Here is a 27,882-nt window from a genome sequence, read left to right as displayed (position 1 = left end):
CATTTGTAGCAGGAGTGAACTGACTCCACTACTTGAACCTATGTAACCCAAACATCTTGTTGATGGTGTTGGGGGTGGAAACACATATATGTCACCCTGTGTAAATGGCCTCTTGCTATTTGTGTCAACTCCTCATTCGTTACTGCATCTGCTAACCGGAAGCTCTTTACCATATACAGGTTTCCATCAGACTCTGGCTTTAAGGGAGTTAGATACAGCCTCGGCTTTGTGAGAGGAAGCTCTGACCTCATGACGCCTGCTTCGGCTGTAGATCTGATACAGCACCACATGTTGTCATGATGCTGTCGAACTGAGGCAGAAGCTTGATGCTTATGGTGGAACTCAGAATCCGGAAGCTCTTATCGCGCTCTTTAACGCGCCCCACAGCAGTCTGACACGCGCCAGCCTCCGGCCATGTCCGTCTCCTCGGGGCTGAGCTGGGCAGCACAGGAGCGACAAGTTACCAAGCCACACGGAAGCTGCATATGTAGGTAATCCAGTCAGGAAGACCATCTTGGCGTCGCTGCTTCCCACTCGGAGGAAGGTGTCTCCAAACCTGCGTCCCTGCAGTTGTCGTTGTATTTGTCGTACCTCCTCCTGAAGACGGCTGAGTTCTCCAAAGAGCTGATTCTTCTCTCGCTGCAATTTCATGATCAACCCAAGGCAACGCTCGTGTATGTCTGAAATAATGGAAAGTATGTGTTCTTTATAGTCACACACGCTGAAAATAATGAATTCAATTCAGTGTTATGTCACATGAAACAGTACTTGAAACATGTTATGAACAACATAGTAATGCCTAATATGATACATGAAGTCACTCCAAAAGCTAAATCTGAAAAACTTGTGTTCCTGATCAGTAGCTGTTAAAGGTCATAAACATTCAAACTACCTGCTGTGGGTTTATTTTCCTCCTCTTCACCGTCTGCATCTTCAATAGGTGCACAGTAGCTTGTGCTGTCAGGGGGCTCCAGCAGAATGGAGTCAGCATCGTCCGGCTCGCTCTAAACTTCAGGAAGTCTTTTCCAGCCGGCCGCAGGAATCTCTTCCTCACTTCCGCCTTCTGTCCTCTGCCAGCGGGATCCGGGGAACCGCTCTGAACCGATTCTTACATCCGATGTTACCAAACTTGCTAAAATAAGACGTGTTTCATTCACGAACAGCGAAATCCATGGATGGAGTCTCGCGCGCTGCTCGCGCCACTGTTTACAAACTTCTTGCCTACCGGAAGTTTCCGCGGACGGATGTGACGTCAGGCTAATATTTCGTTTTTGATATTCTGAGTTTTTTCTTTAATGCCACCTGGAGGTCATTATACAATAGTTTTACACTTTACCGCCTTGTATTTTCAAATAAATATTTTTTTGGAAAAAAAAAATAACATATAAGCTGATTATGCTAATACACTTCCGCTAATGGAAGCATGTGACGCACTTCCGCTGCAGGCTGCATGGAAGTACTGTCGCGCTGCTGCCCCCTGCGGGACAACAGCCGTACTGCACACTGACAACAGTACTGAATACTTTACTCACCCCACATGGGGAAATGTATTAATCACAGCAGTTTCATATTGAACACAGATATATAAAAAAAAAAGCAATAAAAGAAATTCTACTATTAGATATTGAAAATACGGAATATTTATTTAGTTAACAGCTGAACTGTTGTGGTTTGTGTTCTATTGCAAAACAGCCTGTGTCAAATCGAAAGTGTGTGATGAAATATATCTGGAAACGTGTGTAAGTTTTTTTGTTTCTACATCAAACGTGAAGGACAGAAATTACTCTGATGTGACACGGTGTCATGATTGCCGCTGAGTCTTGGCACAAACAATGTTTAACAGATTATGTCTGGCGTTTCTCTGACATTTCAGAAAATGTCTTTGTTTTCTTCCTGTTGATGCCAGGGGAAACTGGCGAAACAGTTCCTGATGTAACATTTTCCTCATCATTCTTGCCAAAGTTGTTGTTGAACTAAAGCATTCTGGACCAATCAGTTCATTCAACACATGGAGAGATGAGCAAACGTACACGTGGAGGGAAGGGGAGCAACATGGAAGGATGGATGATGGATGATTGACCTGAAATGATCTCAAAACACTCAAACATGGACAGAGGAGCCTGAATAAGGTCATGTGTGAAATACAAATGAAACTACAGTACACCAGAGGCTGGTGCTGTTTGATATATTCATGTCTTCGCCGACATGGTTTTGCAGTATTCTGTTTTACTATATTGTAATCTGTTACAGTAATGTAGTCAGTTGGAAAAAAGACTATATAATGTTTTACTGAAATTTTAAATATTGGCATGATAATCCAGATGCGATCAAGAGAATATGAACCTTTGATACATGACCCCTATTAAACCTGATTTTATATAATTGAGACTCAAACATCAGGCTCGCGGGACAATCTGAAAAGATATTTACAAAGAAAACAATAAAAAAGATGAGCTTGTTTTAGTGCAGCCTGGTGCATCAGCGTCAAAATGGCATGAATCAGTCTGAAAAAAAGACTTGCAATATCTCATCAGGCAAATTAATTTATTGTTAAAAATCTAATTTTCGTCAGTGCTGATCCATTAAACCTGCTAATGCCGAGATTTCTTCTAATTGTTGAAAATAAACTTGCACAGGGTGTGTGAAATATATTCAGACAGGCATCGACATTTCAGGGGAAACATAGTCAAACTGTTTATTTTAATGCCAGAGCCCTGAGGACTTCCTATTCTGAGGAAAATCTATTAATGCAGCGTTCCTCGTTTCTGAGAAATGTGTAGAAACTGGATTTATTTCAGTACAAATGCAGATTTGTCAGACAGAAGGTGTAGAAAAGTCTCTGAGCCAGGAGGAGCTGCAGAGTGAGTTATGGCACGGTGTGAAGTAGTGTTCGTCTTGTTCACGGAGGTTATGACTCCTCGATCTTCAACTGCTTACATACGGTTCTCATTATAGGTCCATGTCGCGTAATCACACAGCAATAGTCGCTCGTCTCCCGTGGAAACCCGGACATCCAAAGAGAGGCACGGCGGTCGATCGGAGTCAGAGAGTCTCCGCCTGTCGGCTTTATGTACGATGAAAAGAGGAGAGTGAGGCTCCACCAACGGCGAGAAGAGAAAGTACGTCACGTTCAGGCTCCTGTCGGGAAACACACGTCCGTCCTGCTGGTGAGGTAGAGCTTCCCCGGCTGCTGCTGCTCGCCTGCGCCTCGGGGCCTTCGGGCACTTCAGATGGACGACTGGATCACCGTCACGTTGGTTCCCTGAATCAGGTTGTCGTCCTGCCCGTCGATCAGAGGGTCCCACTGGTTGAAGTTCTTCTCCAGGCCTGCGAGCAGCGACAGAGGTGAAACCTGAGTTTCTGTGTGAGGCGCGGAGCTGCTGCGGCGTTCTGCGTTCTCACCCAGATGCCGCTGCAGGAAGGCCAGCGTGGCCTTGTTGCAGAGGTCGAGGGCCAGCTCGGGGTCGATCTCCCCCTTCAGCTTCATCAGCTTCCCGATCCAGTCTCCCGTGAGGAAGGTGAAGTCGGGGAAGCTCTGGTGGACAGTTCCTCTGAGGACCGACACAGGAACACACACGTCAGGAGGCCGGCTGACGGCAGGGAGCGCTGAGCACCAGGAATGAGCGTGAGCGTACTCCCCACTGTTCTCATGTGTTTAGTTTCATTACAAAAACCAGCAACTGCACCCACTAGTGGCCCAACATGAAAACGACACCGTTTTCAGTGTTTCGACTGTTTCTCCTTATTTTTCCCAGAGTTACAACACCGTTACTGACAATAACATGAGGTGTGGTTCTGTTACTATAATTCACCACTTCCAGCTGGTTTTCCCTCGAGAAGGAACCGGATTGATGTAACGTGGGTCACGTGACGTGGCAGAGATACAGACATAGAGACGCCTGATCATTCAAAATAGAAGTACAGGCCTCTGCTGACATACATCTATTGTGTTTATGATTATTTTAACAAAAGTAGAAATGCTATCTACGGTTAGAAATCAAATTTGATTGGTGTCTTGTCTCAGTTATCACAGCAAAAACGGAATAATTTACATTAATGTAGACCAGGGGTGTTCAACCTGCGGCTCTGGAGCCACATGTGGCTCTTTAGTCCCTCTGTCGCGGCTCCATGAAGCCTTCACCACATAATACATGAATAAACATTCAACTTTAAGTAATGCAATAGTTACTTTGCCTAGTAACTAGTAATCGACCGCCGTGCTAGAGAGTTAACTACTGCACATTCCAAGGCAACTTTTGTTAACTTTCAATTCTTTTTCCCGGCGTTTTCGTTCATTTTGTTGAAAAAAAGAAGCGGGAGAGTTTAAAAGAGGACCTGATGGTGATCATTTTCCTCTGAATGACGGCGGACTCCAGCTTCTTCATGCGGCTGATGTTCCCCGCCCACTGAAACTTCTCCGAGTTGATGAAGAAGATGGGCTGCTTCACGCGTGGGAAGGTCTCGTCGTCCAGCGGCGCCATCCAGGCGTCCAGCGCCACTCCGCACCTGCACACGCCGACACTCCTCAGCGTGCAGTCTGGAAACATCCGCCCCTCCATCAACCCCCTCGAGCGTTTCTCACGTACTTGAATTTAACCTCTTTGCACAGAGATTCGATCACCGTGGCTCCTCCGAAGGAATGTCCAATCACGGCCGTCCGGCACAGGTCCATCGAGTTCTGTTGACATTTCATTGTTCCTTAAATACCTGAAGAACGGCTTCAATATGAAACCCCCTCCCAGACGAATAGAATATTTCTATTTCATAGTGTATAAAACCAAAAACATGTGAGCAGACGTGTGAGAGGAAGTAGAAGGAAGCCTCTCATGAGCGCTCCTCTTCTTCTCTATACCAGCTTCTGTTTCACTTCCTTCAGACCTGACTTCTGTTATTTCATGCTCACCACCTACCGCGTTCTCCAGAATCCAGATTTTTTTTTACCAGTAAGAGAAAAGGGCTTTCCAAGCAGGAAACAGGCTGATCTAATCATTCTTTCGAGTCACAAGCTTCACTTCGGTTTATTCAGTGACGCTGCAGGTCAGCTGAGTTACACAATAACAAAAATCGACCGCAGAGTTAAAAAAAAGAAGTGTGCAGGGGCTGGACGGAGTGTGATTCTGGAACCAATCAGGTGTTTTCTTTTTGGTATTTCAGGGTGGATGAGCAGCATTTCTTTAAGACGTGTGTAATGGAACGACTTGATGGCGGTGCTGCGTTTCATGCTCCAGCTTGTGTCGTTTCTGTCCTGCCTCTGTTTATCGATGTTCAGTGTTTCCTTTCCACCATCACCGATGCTCGCTCGCTCGGAGTTAACATTTGGGTTTGACACTAAGGGCGGCTTCACACCAGCAGCCCGAGTTAATCGAAACGCGGTTTTACCTCCAGGGTCGTCCAGTCAAACTGCGTCTGCAGGACGTTCTGCACCGCGATCCCCGAGTTGATCTCAGTCAGTCTGTCCAGAGCCAAGATGCATTCATCTGCTCTTTGTTTCACCTGGGAAAGCAGAAACACAGTTGAAGCGTGCTCTCTCAAGTTCAAACCTGTTCTGGGGGAGAAAGAAAGCGACATGTTGACACACTGTTTTGGTAACGGAGGTGGAACAGCCCTGCATGCTGCCCCCCCCGTTCCCCTCCACCTGTGTTACCTGCTTGTTTCTGAGGGGGAACTCGCTCTCTCCGTGCTGCAGCGCTCTGTAGTACATCCACTCGCTCTCCAGGCTGTTTTGGACAGAATCTGACGTTTTGGGCAAATCCTGGTTTGCGGTCTGCGACTCGGACTTCTCGTGAAAGAAGAAGGTAGCCGAGGCCGACTGATCCCTGAGAGAGAGGAGGGAACGTGAGGAAGTCTGACGAAAGGACAGGCAAGCGGGATGAAGCTGAGGCCATGTTTCCATGACAACAGAAAACTTTCAGAGTTCTGTCTGTTTACACAACAACGGCGTTCTGGCTTGCGAGCGCCGCTGTCACGTAAACAGACACCGAAAATACAACAAAAGTTCTTTGTTTTTACTTAAAAACGTGTAAACAGAGCCTCAGTTGGAAAGTGGATCATAAAAGGCTCCATGCGCTTCAACACATCTGCACCTTCAGACGGTCCTCGGCGGGGGGAGGCGGGGTCTGACGGCTGACCCCCGCTTCACCCCGCATCCCACAAGCACTCGCTCTCTGTTTGACTTCAACCAAACGTCAATGACGCGCCGCTCCACAACGGTGGCCATTATGTTCTCCTCCATACGGTCCCCCCTTCTCTATACTGAAAGAAAATGTGATGAGCTGGTCTGTACCATTGTGTGGAACCCCTTTCCCCTCCGACTCCACAGATAAACAGCAGAGACGGCCCTCTGCCATTGTTTACTTGTCTGACGCTCCACTAGAATTTCCTCCGATGGACACGTGACGCACGAAGCCCAAACAACTGGCTCCAAACAAATAACTGCTGCATGAGTGTCTGTTTCTGAGCCGCCCGGAGCTTTTCCAAGCAGGAAGACGACGCGCCGGGCGGAAGATAGTACCTGTGCTCCACGGACGCCACGACGAAGCCCTGAGACGCCAGCTCTGCACAGATAGCTGAATACAAAGTCCTGAAAGAGAAGATCAGTGAGCAAGACGGTACAAATCCAATATGTTACTGCAAAAGAGTGGAGAAACAACCTGAAAGCTCCCAGGCCGTGCGAGAAAATCACCACAGGACATTTCTCATTGGATTTGAACGGAGCATCCAAGTGGGCAGGGATCTTAAAAGATCCTGAAAAAGAAACACAACAGGAAACATTTAAGAAAATACATTTTAAAATTTCCCCAAAACTGCTGTGGATCAGTTCATTAATGAGCTGTTGCTGAAGTTACTCACCAAAGAGGTAGTTAAAAATCCTTTCACTGAGGCTCCTGTTGATTTTCATGAAATCTGCCAGGCCGTTGAAATACTCCCTGCACGGGATCCAGTCGGGTTTCTCTGCCTTCTCGGCCTCGTGACAAGGATAGTAGAGCCTGAAGAAGCTGCCCTGTTGGAGCGACGCCGCAGCTTTCATGACTCAGCAAAACAGAGAAACCGGCCCAGAACGTCTCTTTGTGGTGACTCGAGTAGCTCAATGTCCCACAAATCTGACTGACAAATCTTTGTTCTTAACTTACTGCATGACCGCTGCATTCATAATTAAAAAACGAAACGTGAAAACACTGTGAAAGAAAACTATATAAATACTGTAGCAGAACAGCAGCTGTGCTGCATAACAGTGATTATCTGGATATAATTAAGCAATCATTAACATATGAGTTTCTGAGTTTGAATCAAATCAAGAGAAAATCCTAATGTGTGTGAAATCAGTCAACATTTAGATTGTACAGATTCTTGTTTCCAATCTTCCAACCTGACCAGAGGATAGATGGAAGTCACCTGATCCCACTCAGTCCAGGTTAACCGGCAGAGGTCGGCTTCCCTGTGTCACTGACAAGCCTGCTCCAGTCCAAAGTGTGTGTGTGTGTGTGTGTGTGTGTGTGTGTGTGTGTGTGTGTGTGTGTGTGTGTGTGTGTACCTTTGAAGTGTGGTCCATCATGAAGTCGGTGCAGCCCACAGCGTGCGGCCCTTTGGCCGGAGGGATCCCCAGGTGATGATTGCTGCAGTTCCCCATGGCCAAGAATCCGAGGGAGAAGCTCCTCTGCTCTGACACACACACACACACACACACACACACACACACACACACAGTGAGTGACCTTTGCCCCAACAAGGATCAAAAGTCATGAGATAACATGACTCGGCGCAACAAAACAAAAAGCTGTTTGTTCACTACTCCAGTGCTGTAAATATTAAAGAGTCGTAGTTTATCAGTGTTTTACTGGCGTTACAGTTTTCAGCACCGTCTGAAGAAAACTGCTTGAATTGTTTGACACTAAACTTTAACAAGGGCAACGTGACTCTGCTGACTTTTATAGACTTTACCAGACTGAGCTGTGGAGAAACAGTATGAGGAAACACTTTTCCTGCGCTGTCAGTGGAATAAAGAGTTTTTCTTACCTCTCTTTGCCCTCTCGTAGACTCTCTTTAATGACAGTAGGATTCCTCCATGGGAAAACATCCACCTCCGGAGCTCCGGCTCGCTAATAACACAACACGTCCGTGTCTCAGCCCACTCACAGACGCTTCTGAACGGCTGTCGGCGTGCCTACATCAACATCGCCGCCTGCGAATTCACCTTTTCGCCAAAAAAAGAGTTCCGGAGTGAGTCACTCGGGAGTGGTTTGACCGCTGGCTAATGTCAGCTAACAGCTAGCAGCCGGCTGAACCAGAGCCCTACGTGGGAGGGGTTGAGCCACGACACCATCCCCTCTGTGGTTCACCAAAATCTCCTCCTAACATTAAAACATATTCACAAATATGTGTATAGTTAACACTGAAAGGCAGACGAGAAAGGTTCTATTCCAAATAGACAGTTATGTGCTTACATTCGCACGCTCTCGTAACTTGGTGCAACCCTTGTCATGGGCGGCTCTGGTTCGAGTATGACAAACACGTGTGTTTGTTGACAACACTTATCATTTCAAACAACAATTACTATGGATATTTCGTGAGAAAACAGTGTCATTTCAGGAGCTTACACTCATCTACTTGCTCATATATCATTTTTGGATGTTTGATATGTGTATGTATTTATCTTAAGTAAAAAATAATGATAATAGTGATAATCAATGTGTCCTCCACGCCTGTAGGGCGCAGCAGAGAGCCAGGCGGCGGAGAAAGGAAACAACAGAAACAACACTGGTCACCACTTTAAGCTCATTGAGCTTTGTTTAAATGTGTCAAAAATGAAACTGGTGAGTCTCCGTCGCAAAGATGATACGCACAGTTGATATATGCGTTGCCGTCTGTGACAGCCAGTTTGTAAACTGTAAATAAAGACGCTGCAATGGGCGAAGGCGTTAGCTTAGCAGCTAGCAGCGTTGCTACACAGCATCAAAACACTGAATGGAAGTCAGTCTTATCCTGTCGTCACGGTGTGTGTGCGCCCTTTGCTGTTCCTGTCCCTGGGTTTTGAAGGTGTGTTTTCCCCTCAGTACTGTTTATCAGGTCATCCCACCCTGCCCTGCAATGTCCTGAAGTTTAAGTCCACCACCATCATGCTGGACTGTGGGCTGGACACCACATCTGTCCTCAGCTTCCTGCCTCTTCCTCTGGTGCACAGGTGGCTGCCTGCTACATCCATCCATACAAACACTTCTGCTGTCCATTCATTATTAACTTTGATCATTTGTATTCTTTTTCTTTTGTTCTGTCAGCCCGAGACTCTCCAAACTACCTGGTTGGATCTCTAAAGATGGGACAGTAAACCTGGAAAAGGTGTGGTTTATTTCTCTGATTATACGTGATGCGTTTGGGTTGAGTTTTGTCTCAGTTGACTTGTTTCTACTGACTGTATCAATCTTGTCCTGAGGCAGAGCAACCTGTCTTTCATGTGATAAACTCGGTTAATGAGCTGAAAGTGGAGATCAGAAGTCAGAACAGGTTGCATGGCAGAGTGACGTGGCCACTCAGTATATTTTTATCGTTCCTGGATTAGGTTTCAATGTGTTTCAAGATATTTGTTGTTTGAAGAAGTTTTGACGTCTGGTTTAAGATTCACCAGCAGCAAGGAACAGTTCCCCTCAGTGGAATTTTCAGACCGGCGTGTGTGTGACTGTCTTTCTGACCTGTCCAAGCCTCTGTGATCTGAGTCTGAATGCTGTGGCTTTCTCTGTGAAGTGCTGTTATTGACTGTTGAGTGTCACCTGTGTGTGTTTCCAGGAGCTGAAGGAGTGTGCAGGAAGAGTGTTTGTGGACTCTCAGCCAGAGTTTTGTCTTCCAGAGGTAAACGACAAAGCCACCACACTTTGTTTTTTCGTTGTCTCAAAATAAACTACACTTCCCACCTGTGTGGCGCGCAGAGGGAGCTGCTGGACCTGTCGACCATCGACGTGATCCTTATCTCCAACTACCACTGCATGATGGCCCTGCCCTACATCACTGAACACACGGGCTTCACCGGGACGGTGTACGCCACAGAGCCGACCCTGCAGATCGGAAGGCGAGGAAACGCAGAACGGAGAAGAGTGCTTGACACTGATCACATTGTTCCGTTGTCCGTTGCGTAGTGACGCTGTATTTTCCTACCTGCAGGTTGTTGATGGAGGAGCTGGTGAACTTCATGGAGAGAGTTCCCAAAGCTCAGTCTGCCACCTGCTGGAAGAACAAGGAAATACAAAGGTGAGCCAAAGCACAAAGAGAAGATACATTTACTTTAAAACCCCTCTGGTGCCTGTGTCTGTGTTTATCTGTTAGCGGTCTTCACGGGGCTTTCATGCTGTCTTCAGGTTGCTCCCCGGCCCGCTGAAGGACGCGGTGGACGTGTGGACGTGGAAGAGATGCTACAGTATGCAGGAGGTCAACTCTGCTCTCAGCAAAGTGCAGCTCGTGGGTTACTCACAAAAAGTGGTACGGACACACACTTCTAAATGTTTAAGTCTCATTCAAACGTGTCAGGAAGGGGTATCTTTCCCCACCTGCTTCATTATTTCCTCTACTTTTCTGCTTATCTCTTTGTTTTTGCCTTCTCACCAAGAAGAACTGTCTTTCCTGTGTTTTCTCCAGGAACTGTTTGGAGCTGTACAGATCTCCCCGTTGAGCTCCGGATACTCTCTGGGCAGCTCCAACTGGATCATCCAGTCCCATCATGAGAAGGTGTCCTATGTGTCCGGGTCGTCGCTCCTCACCACACATCCACAGGTACGTCAAGGCCTGCTCTCATCACACGCTAAACACTGTCACACGAGGGAGTGTATTCTGAGCTAAGACTCATGTTTATCATCAGGGATGATAAACATGAGGCCATTTTTCTAAAAGTGGTGTTTTCACTGCTCTGAGCGCCGCTGTCCTGAAACGCAGTGAAAGCTTTGCTCTCTCGCTTGAAAACGTGAACGAGGCCTGTGGTGAGGAGTTGTTGTGTCGTCTCAGCCGATGGACCAGAGCTCTCTGAAGAACAGCGACGTCCTGATTCTCACCGGACTCACCCAGATGCCCACCGCCAACCCGGACGGCATGCTGGGAGAATTCTGCAGCAACCTGGGTAGGCTGGCCGCGCTCCCACCCAGACGTCACAGACTCCTCTGAGTGGCTCGCTCCTTCGCTCACGGCGTGTCTGGTCCCGCAGCCATGACCATCCGGGCCGGGGGCAACGTGCTGGTGCCCTGCTACTCCTCCGGGGTGATCTACGACCTGCTGGAGTGTCTGTACCAGTTCATCGAGAGCGCCAGCCTGGGCACCACGCCCTTCTACTTCATCTCGCCAGTCGCCAACAGCTCGCTGGAGTTCTCGCAGATCTTCGCTGAGTGGTGAGCCGCGAACGGATACCCCGAGTGGAGATTCAGACGTACTCCGTTAACTGGGAAAAAAACTCAGAGGGAATCATCGGCAGCTGGTTTTAACATGTTTCTCTTCATGATTTCATTTCAGGCTTTGTCACAACAAACAGACGAAGGTGTATCTTCCAGAGCCTCCGTTCCCACACGCAGAGGTGAGTCAGAGGTTCGTCAGCCGTGAATGCTGAGTTCTACTCTTTAGTGTCGAGATTCATTTAAAAATGTTGAAGTTCCTTCTTAGTCTTCAGTTAGTCGTGTTTCACAGCGAGAGCTGATGGAGGAGACAGTTTCCAGTGAAAGCTCCACATCAGGACATGTGATGAGCAGAGAGTGGGCGTGTGGAGCTGCCAGGCAGGAGGAGAGGAGCAAATAAAACTGTGCGGCTGCCGTGTCCGTCCTGTCGCAGCTGATCCAAACCAACAAGCTGAAGCACTACCCCAGCATCCACGGAGACTTCAGCAGCGACTTCCGCCAGCCCTGCGTGGTCTTCACCGGACACCCGTCGCTGCGCTTCGGGGACGTGGTCCACTTCATGGAGCTGTGGGGCAAGTCCAGCCTGAACACCATCATTTTCACCGGTAAGCAGCGCTCGGACTCACACACAGGTCAGCTCAGAGGGAGAGGAGAGGAGCGCTGAGCTCCTCCGTTTGTCGCCGCAGAGCCGGATTTCTCCTACCTGGACGCTCTGGCTCCGTACCAGCCGCTGGCCATGAAGTGTGTCTACTGTCCCATCGACACCAGGCTCAACTTCCATCAAGTGTCCAAGCTGCTCAAGGAAGTCCAGGTAGGCTGCAGATCAGCTCCCGTTTCCTTCTAGCAACATGAAGACACGCCGTCCTGTCCTTTAAACCATGATGAATCAATGCACTGTAGTTTCTAAACAGTTTTCTTGCTCCATCAGTCAAATCCAGCAGTAAAACAGGGCTTTTTTGATTGTGTAGCAGCACCCTGTTGTCATGCAGTGACATCTAGTGGCCACAGGTGGTTTGTACCAGCACTCCCACCCAATCCAAAATGTGAAAATGCTTCATAGATTTTTTTTTTTTGTACATTTTTGTTTGTTAATTTGTGTCTTTTTTTTCCTCACTGTCTTTCTTTCAAATGTGTTAACTTTATATGACAAAATGTTCAATAGTTCTGTGATCACGACCAAATTTCTTTGCAATTTCAAGGGTACCACATCCCTTTGAAAGTTTTTTTTTTCAGTTTTTTTTTTTACTTCTCGGAATCTGCCTGGTTGCACACTTTGATATCGGGTGCTGCTCTCCACACCCTCCCTTATCACACATCATCTGATCTTCTCAAATCCAACAAGCACTGACGTTTATACAGCTTGCAGCCGGAAATGACGTCTAAAAATGATCATATGGTCAAAATACTGGCTTGCCTACAAACTGTGCTCAGTGCAGTTATGTATTGAATGAAGATAAGTAAATAAATGGAATCATGATTTCAGACATGAGGTGTTTTTGTGTTATCTTTGCCCCACAGCCCCTCCATGTGGTGTGTCCGGAGCAGTACACGCAGCCCCCCCTGACCCAGTCCCACCGCTCGGACCTGATGCTGGAGCTGCAGCCGCCCCCCATGCCTTACCGCCGCTGCTCCGTGCTCAGCCTGCCCTTCAGACGCCGCTACGAGCGCGTCTACATCCTGCCCGAGGTGAGGCGCCGCGCCGCGCTTTGAGGCCGCCGCTCTGCCGTCAGGAGGCCTCCTCACCGCCTCGCCTCGTCTCGCTTCGCAGCTCGCCAACTCCCTGGTGCCCTCCGAGGTCAAACCCGGCGTCTCCGTGGCGACCGTGTCCGCCGTGCTGCATTCCAAAGACAACAAGCACACGTTGCAGGTGAGCGTGTGCGGCGCGAGGCTCGGAGGCGCCTCGGTGCGGCGCGCTGACCGTCTCCCCTCCTCCGCTCTGCAGTCGGTGCCCAAACCGCCCCCCGCCCCCCCCACCAAGAAGAGGAAGCGAGTCCCGGAGGAGCCCCTGCTGGGGATGGCCCCCAAGCCCCTGCTGAGCGGAGCCGTGCCCCTGGAGGCCTTCCTGGCCACGCTGCAGAAGGTGTGCAAACGTCTCATCGGTTTTGAAAGCAGCACATCTAAGATTTTCAAGGGTTCTGTTGGTCCTCTTGGTGTCCCTCGTGGTTTGGAAAGTGGGTAAATCGTGTGTGTTTGGCAGCACGGGATCACAGAGGTGAAAGTGGAGGAGACGGCAGACGGACACATCCTGCACCTCCAGGCAGAGGACACCCTGATCCAGCTGGAGGAGGACAACACGCACATCGTATGCGACAACAACGAGCCCCTGCGGACCACCCTGAGAGACCTGGTGCTGCGCTTCCTCCAGAAACTCTGAAGATGACAGCTGTTCACTGCTCCCTCTGACTCCACCGGGAAGACCAGTGATGTCTTCTTTTAATGAAAACATGCAGAGATTTATTATTTTGTATTAAAAATGTGAAAGGAACCTGCTGTCAGTGAGTGTCTGTGACATAGGGCTGGTGGAAGGACTCAAAGCACACCAGGAATGGTAATGTCTTCAAATATCACAGTGAAAATCGAAAAGATTGGGATGTGAAAATGTGACTTATGCAAAACATGATGCGTTATGTCACAAACCCAGCGATCCTTTGTCAACATGGCGTTTACAAGAAGCAATACGTCCTTTAATTCTTAAGTTACTGACTCGGTATCATATGAAAACGATATTCCCTGTCCCATGATAATATACACTACCGGTCAGAAGTTTTAGAACACCCCAATTTTTCCAGTTATTTATTGGAATTCAAGCCACTCAAGTCCAGTCAGTAGCTTGAAATGATAAAACGGTAAGTGGTGAACGACCAGAGGGTAAAATTAAAAGTAAGGTTACCCAAAACTGAAAAACAGAGTACATTTCAGAACAATAACACAAAATGTGTTAACTGATAGCTGTCCTGCAAGCGGAGGGTGACCAAGCCTTAAAAAGCTGGTGCTACTAATTCCTACAGGTGTTCCAAGTTTGCTTGATTACTAACAAGCCCCTCTGTCAGCATAAAAGCAGTGTGTGAACACAATATTTTATTTATTTTTTTTTTTCAGATTTTAAACTCCATCAAACTACTATCCTCAAAGTCAGAGATTTTATTACCAGCAATATTGATTCATTCATATGCTAATTAGGCCGTCAACACATGTCAATAGCTGCATTAGCATGCTGCATTACAACAGGCTAGAGGATGAATGGGCTTTGTCTACTTCCTGGTGGGCGATTCTCTGAATTCGGTGCACTTTGGTGTCCCACGCTTTTACCGCAAAGATTTTCATATAAAGTGAATCACAAAAGGCATTTTAAATCAAGAAATTGAAGGATCCATGTGTATTTGCATTATAGCACTGTGAAATATTAATGCAAAATTATGAGATTGAGTTGTTTATGCGAAGATTGCTAAGACGGAACTACTTACTAAACATGGCGTCTGGGCGTAGTGATCTCAAAAGAAAAAGTAGTTCCCAGTCTTTGCTTCAGTGTCGTAACGCTACAATATTATTTGTTGGTGTTCCACAGCGTAGTGAGTGTGCGGATTATAACGTGTCCACCAAAGTGTTTTGGGGTTGTTGGATTGTGTATTTGATGAGTTTGACGAGGGGAAGCAAAAATACCATCCACTTCCATTGTGTCCGTCCCGAAAACCTTCCCCGACTCACCTCTGAATAAACAACAGCTCGCCCTCACAAAAAAAGCAAGTATGCTGTTCGAAATGACTAAGGAATTGCGCTAAATGGGCTAATTTGCAAAAATGTTGAAGTATCCCTTTAAAGTCTGTGAAGAACATATGGAATTATTTTAATCTTAATGTTTATAGTTTTATATAGTGTTATTGGTATATTTGCTTATTGTTTTTCTGTTACTCTGAGTCCAGTGAAAACAATTTTGCATACAGTATTCGGGCTATGCTGTCATTTTTAATTGTTTCTTTTCAAAGGACATCTCTGGTTAATCAAATTTGTGATGTTATTTTTTGACAATATAAAATAAACATTCAAGTCAATTTCAAGGTGATTGAATTTGGTCATTCATTCAACCCTGTTACAGTGTATTCAATCCTGTTACCTGATACATTGTCATTTTTTTTTTATCATAATAACAAACATGAGATAAATGTTTGTTGAATTGTGTGCAAAGTTTAAAGGACAAGTAGAAAATATATTAAAGTATAATTTAATGTGTATTTTGAAGTGTATTTTCAGGATTTTTGAAAACAGTTTGTATATTAAGTTGCCATATCTTACTTTACAGTCAAAGTATTATTTTTTAGGATAAAATGAAATACACTTACAATAAGTTATTTATTCAAGGGACAGGTGATTACTGAGAATCTGGAGGAATTAGTTTGAATATGTCTTAGAATTATAATAATACAGAAGTTAAATTGTCCTGTTACGGGATTGAATTTGAAACAACCCAAGTGACAAAGAAATTCCTGGTAATGTTTTGGATTTCATGCCTAAGGTGGGAATTCCTATTTTCTCTGAGGTTCAAATATGCCTTCATCAGATGCAATTATTAGAAACACAATTTTTTGTGGAATATTTTTCAATACTCAGAGAACTCAAAGAGCACCGAATTCAGAGAATCGCCCTGGTCACAAAAACGATCTCTAACAAAGCTTCTATGGGTTATAAAAATAACACATTCTCATTTCTTTAGTTATTAAACACTTTTTAAACTGACAGCCGTTGTTTTCGGAGGCTTAGATAAGTTGTGAGACACGGCAGAAACTTAGGTGAGAGCAGACAGACTGACCAGCAACATGTTTCCGAGCCTGAGCTTTTGCTACCCACAATGCATCAACTTCATTTCAAAATAAAAGACAGATGAACAAACACTGAGTGTATAATATATTCTTTTTAGGTTGTGCTTTTTAATATGAATTCCAACAAATGAACTATGAAATATTTATTAGAAAATATGAACTTTTTAATACCGAATATCAATTTCAGTCGTCTTCCCCCTCTTCTAGATCCTGTTATACAATTAACCTCACTTGGTTGTGTTTTTTTAATTTTCAGCCACAAGGTGGAACAGTGATTGGCACTCTTGCCTCACAGCGAGAAGGTCCTGGGTTTAAGTACCGGCTGGGACTCGGGACCTTTCTGTGTGGAGTTTGCATGTTCTCCCTGTGTGCGCATGGGTTCCCTCCGGGTAGCCTGGCTCCCACCCAAGGTCCAAAAACATGCATGTCAGGTTAATGGGTCACCCTAAATTGTCTCTCTGTGTTAGCCTTGCGACAGACTGGCAACCTGTCCAGGGTGTACCCCGCCCTCGCTCACGGCAGCTGGGATTGGCTCTAGTCACCCACGACCCTGAAAAGGACAAGCGGCAGAAGAAGAATGGATAGTTGGTTTATTTTATTTTCTTATTTTTGGAGTTGGGGGTGAACCGGAGCACCCGTAGAAACCACCCCTACACACACACTTGGATGCTTATTTTGTCGTCGTTGCCGTTTATTTATTTATTTTTTTTTGTTTTGTTTTTTGGAATTGGGGGTGAGCCGGAGCAAGAGGACGAAGCAGAGTCCACTATGAGGCCCCTCATAGTCCACAGAGTGCTCATTATCCAACCTCTTCTCTTTCTTTTCTGAAACTCCCATCTCTCCCCAGCAAGGGCGGACTGGCCATCGGGAGCACCGGGAGGTTTCCCGGTGGGCCGCTGCCTCAGTGGGCCGGTCGGACCACGAGAAAAAAAAAATGTCTGACGCGACACCGCCAACAGCGCTATGGTCCGCTCCACAAGGAGGCTGGGCTGTCAGCTGGACAGCTCCTGATGCCATAGGCTGGTTTACCTGTGATTGCTGCTGATAGCCAATCACATTTCATCCCTGCGGTGGTTACGTCCCACCCACTCCCTCACTCTGCAGCTGCTGTCAACTGTCAATCACACACAGCCGAGACGGACATCTGACGGCAACTTTGGATGGATGCAAGAATGCACAAAATATGGAGAAAAACAAAACAAAACAAAACAAAACAAAACGAAAAGGTGGCGCTGAGAAGCTCAGGGACAAAAAGAGAAAATCCCTTCATGACCGGCAAGTAAGTTATGTTTGGTACTTGTTGATGCTTTGATGAAAATGTATTTGGTTAAAGTGAGATAATTCAGCACAGCGACATTTCCTGTAGATGTGAACCTGGCTGTGCTGTTGCTAATTATGATGGGATGGGGTCTTTCACCTTTGTAGCCACGTTGTCATCTGGTTGAAATTAACCTCTTCTTATCAATTAATTGACTGTAATACTAAATGACCATAAATTAATGAATTGTTTACTTGTCTGTACAAGTTCGCTATCAGAATAATTCAGTGATACATCCCAGAATTTCTTATTTTTTTCTTTTTTATGTAAAATACCTACTGATGATGATGCGTGATGATGATGATGATGATTGGTAAACTGGCATAATTAATAATATTAATCTCTTATCTAGATTAAATATAACCCAGATGTGGACAGAGAAGTGAATCCCAGACTTGTTATGGTAAGGCTGATGACAATAATGCTTGTTTGCCCAACCATAACCCACATGCACTAATATCAAATGCTGTTGATAGTAAACCACTAAAACTGCTCTAACAATTCACATTGCCAATCATTTTTGTAGTCTGATGTTCATGCTGCTGACACAGAAGGCCAAGGCCAAGAAGTCAGGTTCCCCCCATCAGTTGATTATTTCACAAGGCCAAAGCCAGAGACTTAGACGTCTTCCTCCATTTTCACCACAAGCAGAAGGCAGACAGCCCTGTAGTGCAGAGGCCATTTTGTTTGATGGAACAAACCAGAAATGACTGACATATAATGAACAAACCAAAACACTCTTCTGCTTTCTTTGCATGGCTTATGGTAATGTTGAGATAGCAGCTCCTTTATCACTGGCATGACCACCTTCACCCACATACACCTGAGAGTCGAGTATGACAGACAGCAAGTATGCAAGAGGTGACAAGTTACCAACATGCTATAAAATCATAATATACCTACAGTTATTTTACAGTAAGCTACTTAAAGCTTAAGGTTAATTATTATTATATGATTGTGGTCCAAAGTGGTTCTTTTTTCAGTGAGGAACTCAGGAACATGAAACTTGTGTTGCTGGCTGGTTGGTTGCCACACTACGCATGAAGTGGGCCAGTCTGTCCATGTCTCCTGGGCCACTTTTACCCCCCAGTCCGCCCCTGCTCCCCAGGCTTTCTCTTGGTTGGAGTGTTGGTTGGAGAGCCGCAGCCTGAAGTCGAGGGAGCTACATCCACAAAGTAACCGTCCTCACCACCCTTCATTGAGGCAGCTGAGGTAGATGTAGGAGGGTTTTCTGAGTCCTATAATCTTCATGTCTTTCTTGTTTGAGGGTTCAAACTGTCCTCTTACTTCCTTTTTCTTGGAAAACTGCTGCCTGAGGTGGGTTGACTCCAGTGACCAGAGTTCTCGTCCTGTCCACTGGACGTGTCTGAGGATGAACTGGTGGACGGCCTGGAATCATCAGAATACTCCTCTGACCCTAACCTCCGTCTCTTTCTTGCCTGAGGCTCGCAGCTGTCCTCAAACTTCCTTTTTGTTGGAGAGCTGCGGCCTGAGAAGGATTGACTCCATTGAGCAGAGGCTTCATCCTGTGTGCTGGACGTGTCGGGGGCTGAACTGGTGGAGGGGCTGGAATCACCAGAATGTTCCTCAGAGCCTAACCTCCGTCTCTTTCTTGTCTGAGGCTCGCAGCTGTCCTCCCGCTTCCTGTTTGTTGGAGAGCTGTGGCCTGAGGTGGACGGACTCGAGTCTTCAGAGTCGTCCTCCGAGCTGCTGGTGCCGGTGGAGCTGAGACCTGAAGAGGACCGTGCTGAATCCTCAGCATCCTCAGGGGGCAACATGGGGGACCACCGATGAGCCTCAGGGGACCACCAACCCTGCTCTAAGTCCTTGTGTTCTGTCTCATCATCTGAGATGATGTTCGATTTGTTATGATCCGGTGGCTCAATATGAGGGAGGACGGGAACCTCAATTTCCTCCTGTTGAACTACGGGGAGGACAACGGGCGTGTCACCCTCTTCTCCAACATCGTCGAATTCCACCCTTCACACGCGTCAACTTTGAGGCATCAGTGACGCCCGTGACGCTTGCAACGCGTCCGGTGTGAACGCACCATTAGATTTCAGAGCTGCATTTGATACTGTTGAGCTTGACATCCTACTCCAGAGACAAAAACGTATCATTGGGTTGAAACCGGTTTTCCTCTGGAGAAGCTCCTTTAAATGACTGTGTTGTATTTGGGGCAATATAGATTGAACTTCATAATCTAGTCAATTAGCTATGAAATGGCTCAATTTTACCTCGATACACAGGAGTGGGTGAGATGAGGACTGATCTGCCAACCTTAGAGTAGAAGTGACCATCTCTTCTTGTGTTGTAGGCTGCAGAAGCTGTCTGTGATAATAACTAAACCAAACTTGGATTGTTGTCAGGCCTTCCGCTTAACCGTGGCAGCATAAACAAATGACACTGATACATGAAACATGTAAGTGTGAACATAATCTTTCTCCCACACACACGCATGTATGCACGCATGCAGTATGTTGTTTCTTCATGTTGTTTCTTAACACTAGGTTTACCAACTAGGGGCCGGTTTGGCCCAACCCGTCCCAGAACCCATAGAGGGGCCACAGTGGCTCAGTGCTTTTGAATACACAAGTCGGTGTCCTCCAGCCAGCCACCTTTCATTTGTAAATGCAGCCGCTACGCAATGCATCATGCAGGAATGTGGCCCAAACAGAGGGAGAAGTGTAGCACACACACCAATGTTCAGCTGATGCTTCTAAAACTCTCTTCATGTGATAGTTTATATCAGTTTGACACAAATGACCATTTTCAGAAGAGAAAATTTTGTTGTGGATGTAAAGTATCATTTTGCATGAGAATTGGGGGGGTTGCACATTTTATTAGTGTGTATTTCATAGTTAAAAAAATAAGATATATTTCTTTCGGTGCATCTGTGGGTCCTGCGTATGAAAACAATATTTGTTATAACATAGTATGTACAGTGCCTTGAAAAAGTCTTCACCTCCTTTGAATTCTTTGCCCTTTTTCTTAAATTTCATACTTTGAACATTAAGTTATAAAATTGGCATTTTTTGTGAGGAACCAACATCAAGTGCAGTGAAATGAAATTTGTACAACATTTAAACTTTTTTTTTTAGAAATAAAAACCTGAAAAGTGGGATGTGCAATATTATTCACCCCCTTTTCTCATAGTGGCTTCAGAAGTTGTCTGATCGTTTCCTCAATGATCAAATGTTGAGCTAATGACTAAACAGAGTCTGAGTGCAATCCAGTCTTAGAACAGATGTGACAAACGCAAAACTACACTCTTCTCTTTGCCACAAAATCAGTCCTTCTGTTGAGGGGAGGTTTGAGGTGGCCTTTTCATAAGGCTACCTCCTGCACTGAAGTGCCTTTCTCCCCCTCACACTCTGGCCCCCAAACCCCCACCACAAAAAACAAATCCATTGTTTGGAGAAAGAATCTTCCTTCCTGGCTCTTCCCCCCCAATAGGTATGCATGAGCCCACAACCTGGCAGGTATCGGCTGCATTTACAAAAGAAAAGCAGGCCAGTGAGTGGCCGCTGAGCTGTGCACTGAAAACCAGGGGAAAAGGGGAAGAGTTTCATAGGTAGGAAAGAAGAACCTGGGATTACAAAAAAATCATTGAGTTTGGAAAGAATCTTCCTTCCTGGCCGATTTGCCAATTTTATATATTTATGTTTGAAGTATGAAATTTAACAAAAGGCCAAAAAATTCAAGGGGGAAATATACTTTTGCAAGGCGCTGAATGTGCTTGTAGAAAATAAAACACTGAATCAGCATCTAATGTAAAACTGAAGTAAGAGGTCGACGCAGTTTATGTTTTTCATTTCTTCCTGTGATTTATTGATGATGCACAGAATTCAGTCTGCTTGGCTGATCCGGGCACCTCCCGATGAATCTTATTCATTGTGCCAAGGATGGCGGTCTTCCGTCGGAGGAGTTGTTTGGCGAGAGCCAGAGACATGAAGAAATGTATCTGTTGTTACCGTTCTGCCTTTGTCCAGAAACGGCTCCATCAGCTTTATCACCACATCTTCTCCCACTCTCACTCCCTTGGCATGGCTGGGGTCTTTCCCAACATAGGGGGTCATGTTGCACACATATTTAGTCTTCAGGTCACATGCCACCCAGAACTTTATCCCAACCTTGTCTGGTTTTGTTGCAATGTATTGCAAGAAACAGCATTGAGATTTTGTTAGGAACAGCTGTTTGTCTATGGTGATGTGCCTGCCTGGATTGTAGGACCAAATGCAGTTTGCAACAAAGAAACTCCAAACATTAGAGATTGGGGGAAACCTGTCAGTCTCAACTGGGTCCCAGTCAAACACCTGGGAGTTACATCACAATTTGTGATGGGTAAAAAAGTTAATTGTGCTTGGAAAGAATCTTCTCTGCCAAACTCAGGAGGACATCTCAAAGTAGTCCCTGGCTGTTTTCAAGCCTCCTCCTCCCCCTCAGAGGTATGCATGAACCAACTAGCTGGAAGGTATCGGCTGCATTTACAAATGAATGGTGGCTGGCTGCAGGAGAACGACTTGTGTATTCAAAAGCACTGGACCACTTTGGCCTCTCTGGGTTTCCCAGGGAGGCCAGAAAATCCTGGTATTCCTAGTGTTAATGCTCACAATTTGTGTTTTCTTTTAAAGGTTCGAACGACAGCATACCCCATCAAAACTCTCCCTGATCTTCTGAATGTGAGTGACATGGCCAGGAAAATATATCTGTTCTCTTTCATTTGAACAAACATGTCTTTTCTGGCTTCTTTGTGGTTTCTTCTGTGTCTGCTAGATTCCTGAAGAAATTCAACCAGAAGAAATCCCAGCTGAGCTGCATGACCGACAGAGCTCCATGAGCCTGATGAGAGAGACGTTCAACATGAACCCTGAGGAAACAGTCAGGCCTTCGGACATCTTGACGCAGTAAACAGGAAGCAGGAAAGTCAAAAACAAGCAGAACAACAAATCCTGAGAGAAGAAACACTGGAGAGGCGAGATGGCTTCAAATCGCATCACAGCAAGTTCTTCAAAGAGCTCCGTGGCAGACTGCCAGCGGACCACCCAGCTTGTGTTATGGATTAACCGGTTCCCATGTTAACAAGAGACGGATTTCTGTGTACACACATGCTGATACCAGCAGATGTTAAAATAGGATTTAAAAAAGACTCTAAATTTAACTTTAAATTTTGCTGTAACTGTAGATAACCGACTTTTGCTGGAACGACTACAAGTTTCTGTCAGGTTATCAGCATCTGTTGGTCACAAGTTAACACGGACACCAGTTAATTTGAAACATCGGAAAAGTCGACGCTTACTTGCCGTCTTTCGGCCAAAACTGGCCCAAATGTGTTTAAGCAAAGGTGGGCCTCGTGTGCTGAACCATATGTGGCCCAGCCTTGGTTCACCTACAGAATAACCATTCCCTACTCAGCCACATATTTGCTAAACATGGGCCATATTTGTTTTGTGATGTAAGGGCCAAATGTAGTATTTACCACATGGGCCAGTTTAGGCTCACATCTGTTTTGTGCAGCCCAGAAGAATGCCTACAGTGCCAGATTGTTGCCTGAAGTGGCCCACATCTGTATTTTATCTGGGATGTTGCTGTGGAAACACACAACACTCTCACTTTAAGCTTTAACATGTAAACTTGCATTGTTTTCATTATTTGATATTCAAATGTTTATTATTACGGAGCCCCGGACATGACATGGTAAAAAAAAAAATAATTAAATTGTGGCCACGAATTACTAATTTGTTCCCACGAATTAGTTATATCATTCATATACTGAACAGTTCAGTAAAGTTGGCAGCATACTGACCGATACGGACTTTCAATCTCAATAACTATTTAACAAAATGTCAGTAACATACAAAGGGCGCTGCATCCCATCGTTGTGAGGTGGACGATATGCTACAAGCTCATTTTTATTAAAAGTATGTGGCTCCGTATATTATTGTTGGTGTTATTATTATTTTTTTTACAACATGGAGTTGCTGTGATGAATGCCGTCTCATTGTCAGTAGCCGCAATACCGCCGCAGTCCTGCAGGTGGCAGCAGTTCGTCGGTGCTTCCGCGCTGACTTCAGCGGAAATGCGTCACCAGTTTGTGGTAGCCATTTCCGTTTGAAGAGCGCTGTTCGTGTTAGCTGTTTACAGCGTGTTTTTTCTTCACATACTAAATAGATACGCTCCATAAACCCTCGCCATGGCTATGCAGGCGGCGAAACGCGCTAACGTGAGTCGCAGTCAGTCGTTTTCTATGTTTTCGATGTTTTAGCCGAGGCTCCATTATACCGTACCACACGGCTAGCTGTTAGCATGCTGCCACAGCTAAAACAATCACACGGTTTTTTTTAAACTAGGTGTTAAAATTGATATTCTGTCTTCGTTCAGCGACATTAAAGCTCCACTTTATTCCGTGCGGGTGTGATTAGTTCAGTTATTCACCTGGGATATTTTGTTTAGCTTCACGACCCTATTAGCATCGGCGGCTAAAGTTTGTTTGCTAACTTCGCAATATGTGTTCAGTGTTTACCTTGTCTTTATAATCAGAATAAGACTATCTTAATATTATACTCCTCACAATCGGAAACATTATTTACTGTATTAATCAGATTTTATTATTACTGAGTTATGTAGATCGTAATGGGTCTGTGTTTGTTTCAATGTTTCCAGTAGCGTACAGCGTTTCATTCTCTATGATCAGTAAAAGTCTTCAAGAGGTCGTGGTGTCTGACCTCTCAGGACAAGTCAAGGCAAAAATCTGTGTAATGATGAACGAAGAGCTGAAATTCAACAACCTCACTGAGATAAACGCACTTCACTCCCGTTGGAAAACTAAAGGTTTTAGACTAGATTCAGAGAGACGTGTGCACATATTTATTTTCAGTAAGCTGAATTTTCAGAACTGTGTTTTTACACATCTCAGTAAAAAATGAAAATAATAAAGTGTCAGACAGCTGCAGCCCATCCAGAGTCCTTTTCAACACAAAGAGGATGGAGCAAATTACACCTGAGCTTCAGTCGCTGCACTGGTTTTGCTGAGTGTCCAAGGATCTACTTCAGAATCTGACTTCTAGCCTGTGAAGTTTTGAGTATTGCTCAGATTTACTTGTAGAATCTGAAGCCTCCAGACCTCTGAGGTCCTCAGGAACAGGCTTAGTAAGTGTTATTAGGGTCAGAACAAACAAGATGATGCAGCTTTTGGTTCCTGTGCTCCTCACCTGTGGAATAAACTTCCTGTTGACACCGTGATTTATTTAAGTTTATTCATTCTCCTTTTCATTTCCTCATTGTGCATCTTGTGTTTATGCGGTTCTTTTATTTTCTGGTGAAGCACTCTGAATTGCCTTGTGTCCGAATGGTGCTGTAGTATTATTTGCCTTTCGGTCTTTGTCCAACAGTACATTTAAACTCTTTGTTTTGCTTCAGATCCGATTACCTCCGGAGGTGAACAGAATCCTGTATGTCAGGAACCTTCCTTACAAGATCACAGCTGAAGAAATGTACGACATCTTTGGGAAGTACGGACCGATTCGTCAGATCAGAACGTGAGTACACAGCTTACATCGACCATGTGTGATCCGGCGCTGCAGTGCCAACAACAATGGATTCCTGAGACTTTGTTGGAGAACTTAAAAGCTGGGCTTTAATAGTTACTGCACCTACCTCATGAATGAAAAGAAGTTGATTTTGATACACGTTAAACAGAAGATGGCTGCTGGACTCTGTCAACGTGTTATTTCTTCTCCTCCTGTCAGAGGGAACACGCCCGAAACCAGAGGAACGGCTTACGTCGTGTACGAAGACATCTTCGACGCCAAGAACGCCTGTGACCATCTGTCGGGCTTCAACGTGTGCAACCGCTACCTGGTGGTCCTCTACTACAACGCCAACAGGGTGCGTGTGAACTCCGCGGCAGGTCAAAGGTCACAGCCAAGAAGGGAGGTGGCAGAAACGCGGTCTAATTTCATGTCACGCTGTTTTACAGGCTTTCCAGAAAATGGACACAAAGAAGAAAGAGGAGCAGCTGAAGCTCCTCAAGGAGAAATACGGCATCAACACAGACCCTCCCAAGTAGATCCAGCAGACCTGCTCCTGTTCCTCCTCCTCCTCCTCCCCCCTCCATACTGCAGCTTGTTTTCTCCTCTTCTTCAGTCCTGTTGACTTTGTGACCTCCTGAGTGTGAACTGTGTCTGACGCCGCCGTTTCCCTCGACACTCGCCGTCAGTTTGATCTCCAGAGCAGGAATCAAACCTTCGGTCGGTTTCCATCACAGTGATTGACAGGCCGGACAAACGGGGTGCAGGAGGAGCGACGCAGCCTCCAGCCGCTTGTTAAATCTGTCACAACGCTTCTCTTGCTTTTTTTTTTAATTTTTCTTTTCATCACTTTTAATTTAAAGCCGTGCTCTGCTGCGTGTGGACTGTTTCATGTGTGTAAAATAAAGGTTTCTTTTTTTAAACCTGCCGTCTCTTCCTGTTTTCACGCTGCAGCTGCAGCCGGGTGGAAGCTCCGTCTTCTGGGCAGTAAACAGCTCAGTCTGAAAAGTCTATCAGTGAAGTGTCAGAGAATCAGTGGGAAAAAGAATGACAAATTAAACCTTTATTTTTGGTAGAAATAAGAAATCAGTCACTGTGCCGCAGCGACACCTGCTGGTAGATCAGACACATGATCAAGGATCTTTTAATGCAAACTCTTCTACCAGCTGTCCTGTTTCTTTCTGCTGTTTGTCTTAACTTCTAAAAGTTAGACTCTGATTTACGGGAGATTTTGTTCAGACAGGTGCAACATAAGAACCCAGATATATTCTGGTTTTCAAATTATAAAATGTTGAGTCAGCTTTTTGAAAAGCACGTTTTTGCTTTAAGTCATATCTGTAAAGCCTGGGATCGAAGACAAATTAAGTTGTATCCTCCTGTGTGATGTGGATATTGTTATGTTATGATGGATTGTACAGTTTCTGTGAATTTATGTCGGCAGCCATCTGAATATTGTTTTGTGAAATGTGTCTTGTAAGCCCATGAGGGCTGGGCACTTATGTGCAAGACACTATAATAAAATCAAATCAATCAATCAAAAATCTAAAACGCCTAGAAAAATTGTCTTAAACATGGAAACGTTACTGAGATTCAAAGCATCCAACAGCATAATAACTGACGTGGTGGATTAATTTAGGCCTTTTTTGAACGTAAAAAAAAATTGTTACAACTTATTAGTGTAATAAGATCATAAATATTTTGTTTTGCAAGTGTCCTAAATGATTAAAAATAAAGCTTTTATTTCCAGGAAATGTGTTTTTATCAACATTTTGAAAAGATTTTATCCGATTGTAATCACTCAAGTGTTGAGATATTACAAATAAAAGGCGTGCACATCTTTAATGCAATACATGATTGATTTTGGAACTTTTACAGCAGACATGACAAGTCCTCAGATACAGATGAAGTGAAGGAGGAAGAGCCCAGAATCGGATTATATCATGATAAAATGTAATATTTAAGACCCTGCAGAATTTCTAGGATTCCATGTTACATTTTAGAGAAAATTCAGTAAAGGTGCTCACAACTGATCAAACAGCTTCTCATTTTTAAATGAAACTTTCTGGTGTAAAATACAGTGAAATATCCACAAATGTAGCTGTTTGCGTTGCACATACTGTTATTTATTTTTTTTTTTTTTAAACAAACCCATGGCTTTGAGGCTAATGCTGGTTAGCATCACAGATATCGCAATTTTACACCAAAATCTAAATTCTAAATCTTGCAAACTCTGGATGTTTAAAGTAGATTAGTGCTGATTGAGAGCTACAATAAGGCGTCGTGTTGTTTTCTTTGAATGCTTTCGGTGATCTGACGGCGTTTCGGGCCAAGTTCTCCTCGAAGTATGAGACCAGACGGGCGCCCATAGAGTTCCTTTTATTAGATTAAATCACAACACAGGGAGTAGTGCAGCCATGTCGTCAGGGACACAATACATGCTACAAAAGAATCCTTGTACACGGTCGCCATTGCTTACATTTTGGTATCTTGATAGCAATAAGAATAAGAATAATAATAGTAACAGAGTTGTAATTAGAAACATTATCTGGCCAGACATGTTCATGTAAAGAAGTTCAGAATACAAACAGTTTGGAGGGTGGGGGGTGGGTTGGGGGGGGGGGGTGAGGAGGGGGGTGGGGGGTGGTCAGGGCCACGCTGCTGAGAGATAACAACAGACTGGTGTGATGGTTGAGCTTTATTGCAGAGCTGTCTGATGACCTGTGGCTTCTCCTCTGGGGTGGGGGGTGGAGGGGGGATGGAGTGGGGTGGGGTGGGGGGGTATCCGTGCAGGTGGTGTCAGGTTGAAACGGGGGGCTTCGACAGGCCGGATTGCCCTCGGCGAGGTTTTTACTGAAACTCCT

The 27,882-nt window shown here is 45.3% G+C and overlaps 3 protein-coding genes across 5 annotated transcripts; 2 read left to right on the top strand and 1 right to left on the bottom strand.

The window, feature by feature from the left end:
• Positions 1–1,427: 1,427 nt before the first annotated feature.
• pla2g7 (phospholipase A2, group VII (platelet-activating factor acetylhydrolase, plasma)) lies at positions 1,428–8,264 on the bottom strand. Of its 3 annotated transcripts, XR_003932955.1 has the most exons (12): positions 8,014–8,264; positions 7,532–7,659; positions 6,850–7,000; positions 6,651–6,744; positions 6,512–6,580; positions 5,645–5,816; positions 5,380–5,493; positions 4,587–4,678; positions 4,336–4,506; positions 3,403–3,551; positions 2,669–3,327; positions 1,428–1,439 (listed from the first exon to the last, which is right to left on the bottom strand). XR_003932955.1 is itself a non-coding variant. In XM_030109623.1 (11 exons), the coding sequence occupies exons 1-11, from the start codon at positions 8,072–8,074 to the stop codon at positions 3,227–3,229; spliced, it is 1,302 nt and encodes a 433-aa protein (XP_029965483.1). In that variant the 5' UTR covers positions 8,075–8,264; the 3' UTR covers positions 1,718–3,226. The 3 variants fall into 3 exon arrangements, 2 of the variants coding, with proteins under 2 accessions (XP_029965483.1, XP_029965484.1); XM_030109623.1 differs by lacking the exon at positions 1,428–1,439 and having other exon boundaries at positions 1,718–3,327; XM_030109624.1 differs by lacking the exon at positions 1,428–1,439 and having other exon boundaries at positions 1,718–3,327; positions 7,532–7,654.
• A 464-nt stretch (positions 8,265–8,728) lies between these two features.
• On the top strand, positions 8,729–13,833 carry ints9 (integrator complex subunit 9). Its single transcript, XM_030109622.1, has 17 exons — positions 8,729–8,810; positions 9,051–9,178; positions 9,273–9,333; positions 9,778–9,840; positions 9,918–10,057; positions 10,150–10,236; positions 10,344–10,464; positions 10,621–10,755; positions 10,984–11,095; positions 11,180–11,360; positions 11,482–11,542; positions 11,794–11,965; positions 12,047–12,171; positions 12,879–13,046; positions 13,129–13,227; positions 13,303–13,440; positions 13,558–13,833. The coding sequence occupies exons 1-17, from the start codon at positions 8,802–8,804 to the stop codon at positions 13,732–13,734; spliced, it is 1,977 nt and encodes a 658-aa protein (XP_029965482.1). The 5' UTR covers positions 8,729–8,801; the 3' UTR covers positions 13,735–13,833.
• Positions 13,834–23,566: 9,733 nt separating this feature from the next.
• Positions 23,567–26,760, top strand: sf3b6 (splicing factor 3b, subunit 6). The gene is made up of 4 exons (XM_030109629.1): positions 23,567–23,715; positions 24,912–25,030; positions 25,241–25,379; positions 25,471–26,760. The coding sequence occupies exons 1-4, from the start codon at positions 23,686–23,688 to the stop codon at positions 25,558–25,560; spliced, it is 378 nt and encodes a 125-aa protein (XP_029965489.1). The 5' UTR covers positions 23,567–23,685; the 3' UTR covers positions 25,561–26,760.
• Positions 26,761–27,882: the final 1,122 nt, after the last annotated feature.

Source organism: Salarias fasciatus, chromosome 15, assembly GCF_902148845.1.
Source record: "Salarias fasciatus chromosome 15, fSalaFa1.1, whole genome shotgun sequence".
NCBI lineage: Eukaryota > Metazoa > Chordata > Actinopteri > Blenniiformes > Blenniidae > Salarias > Salarias fasciatus.
The sequence above is the reverse complement of the archived record's forward strand: the minus strand, read 5'-3'. Positions and strand labels throughout refer to the sequence as shown.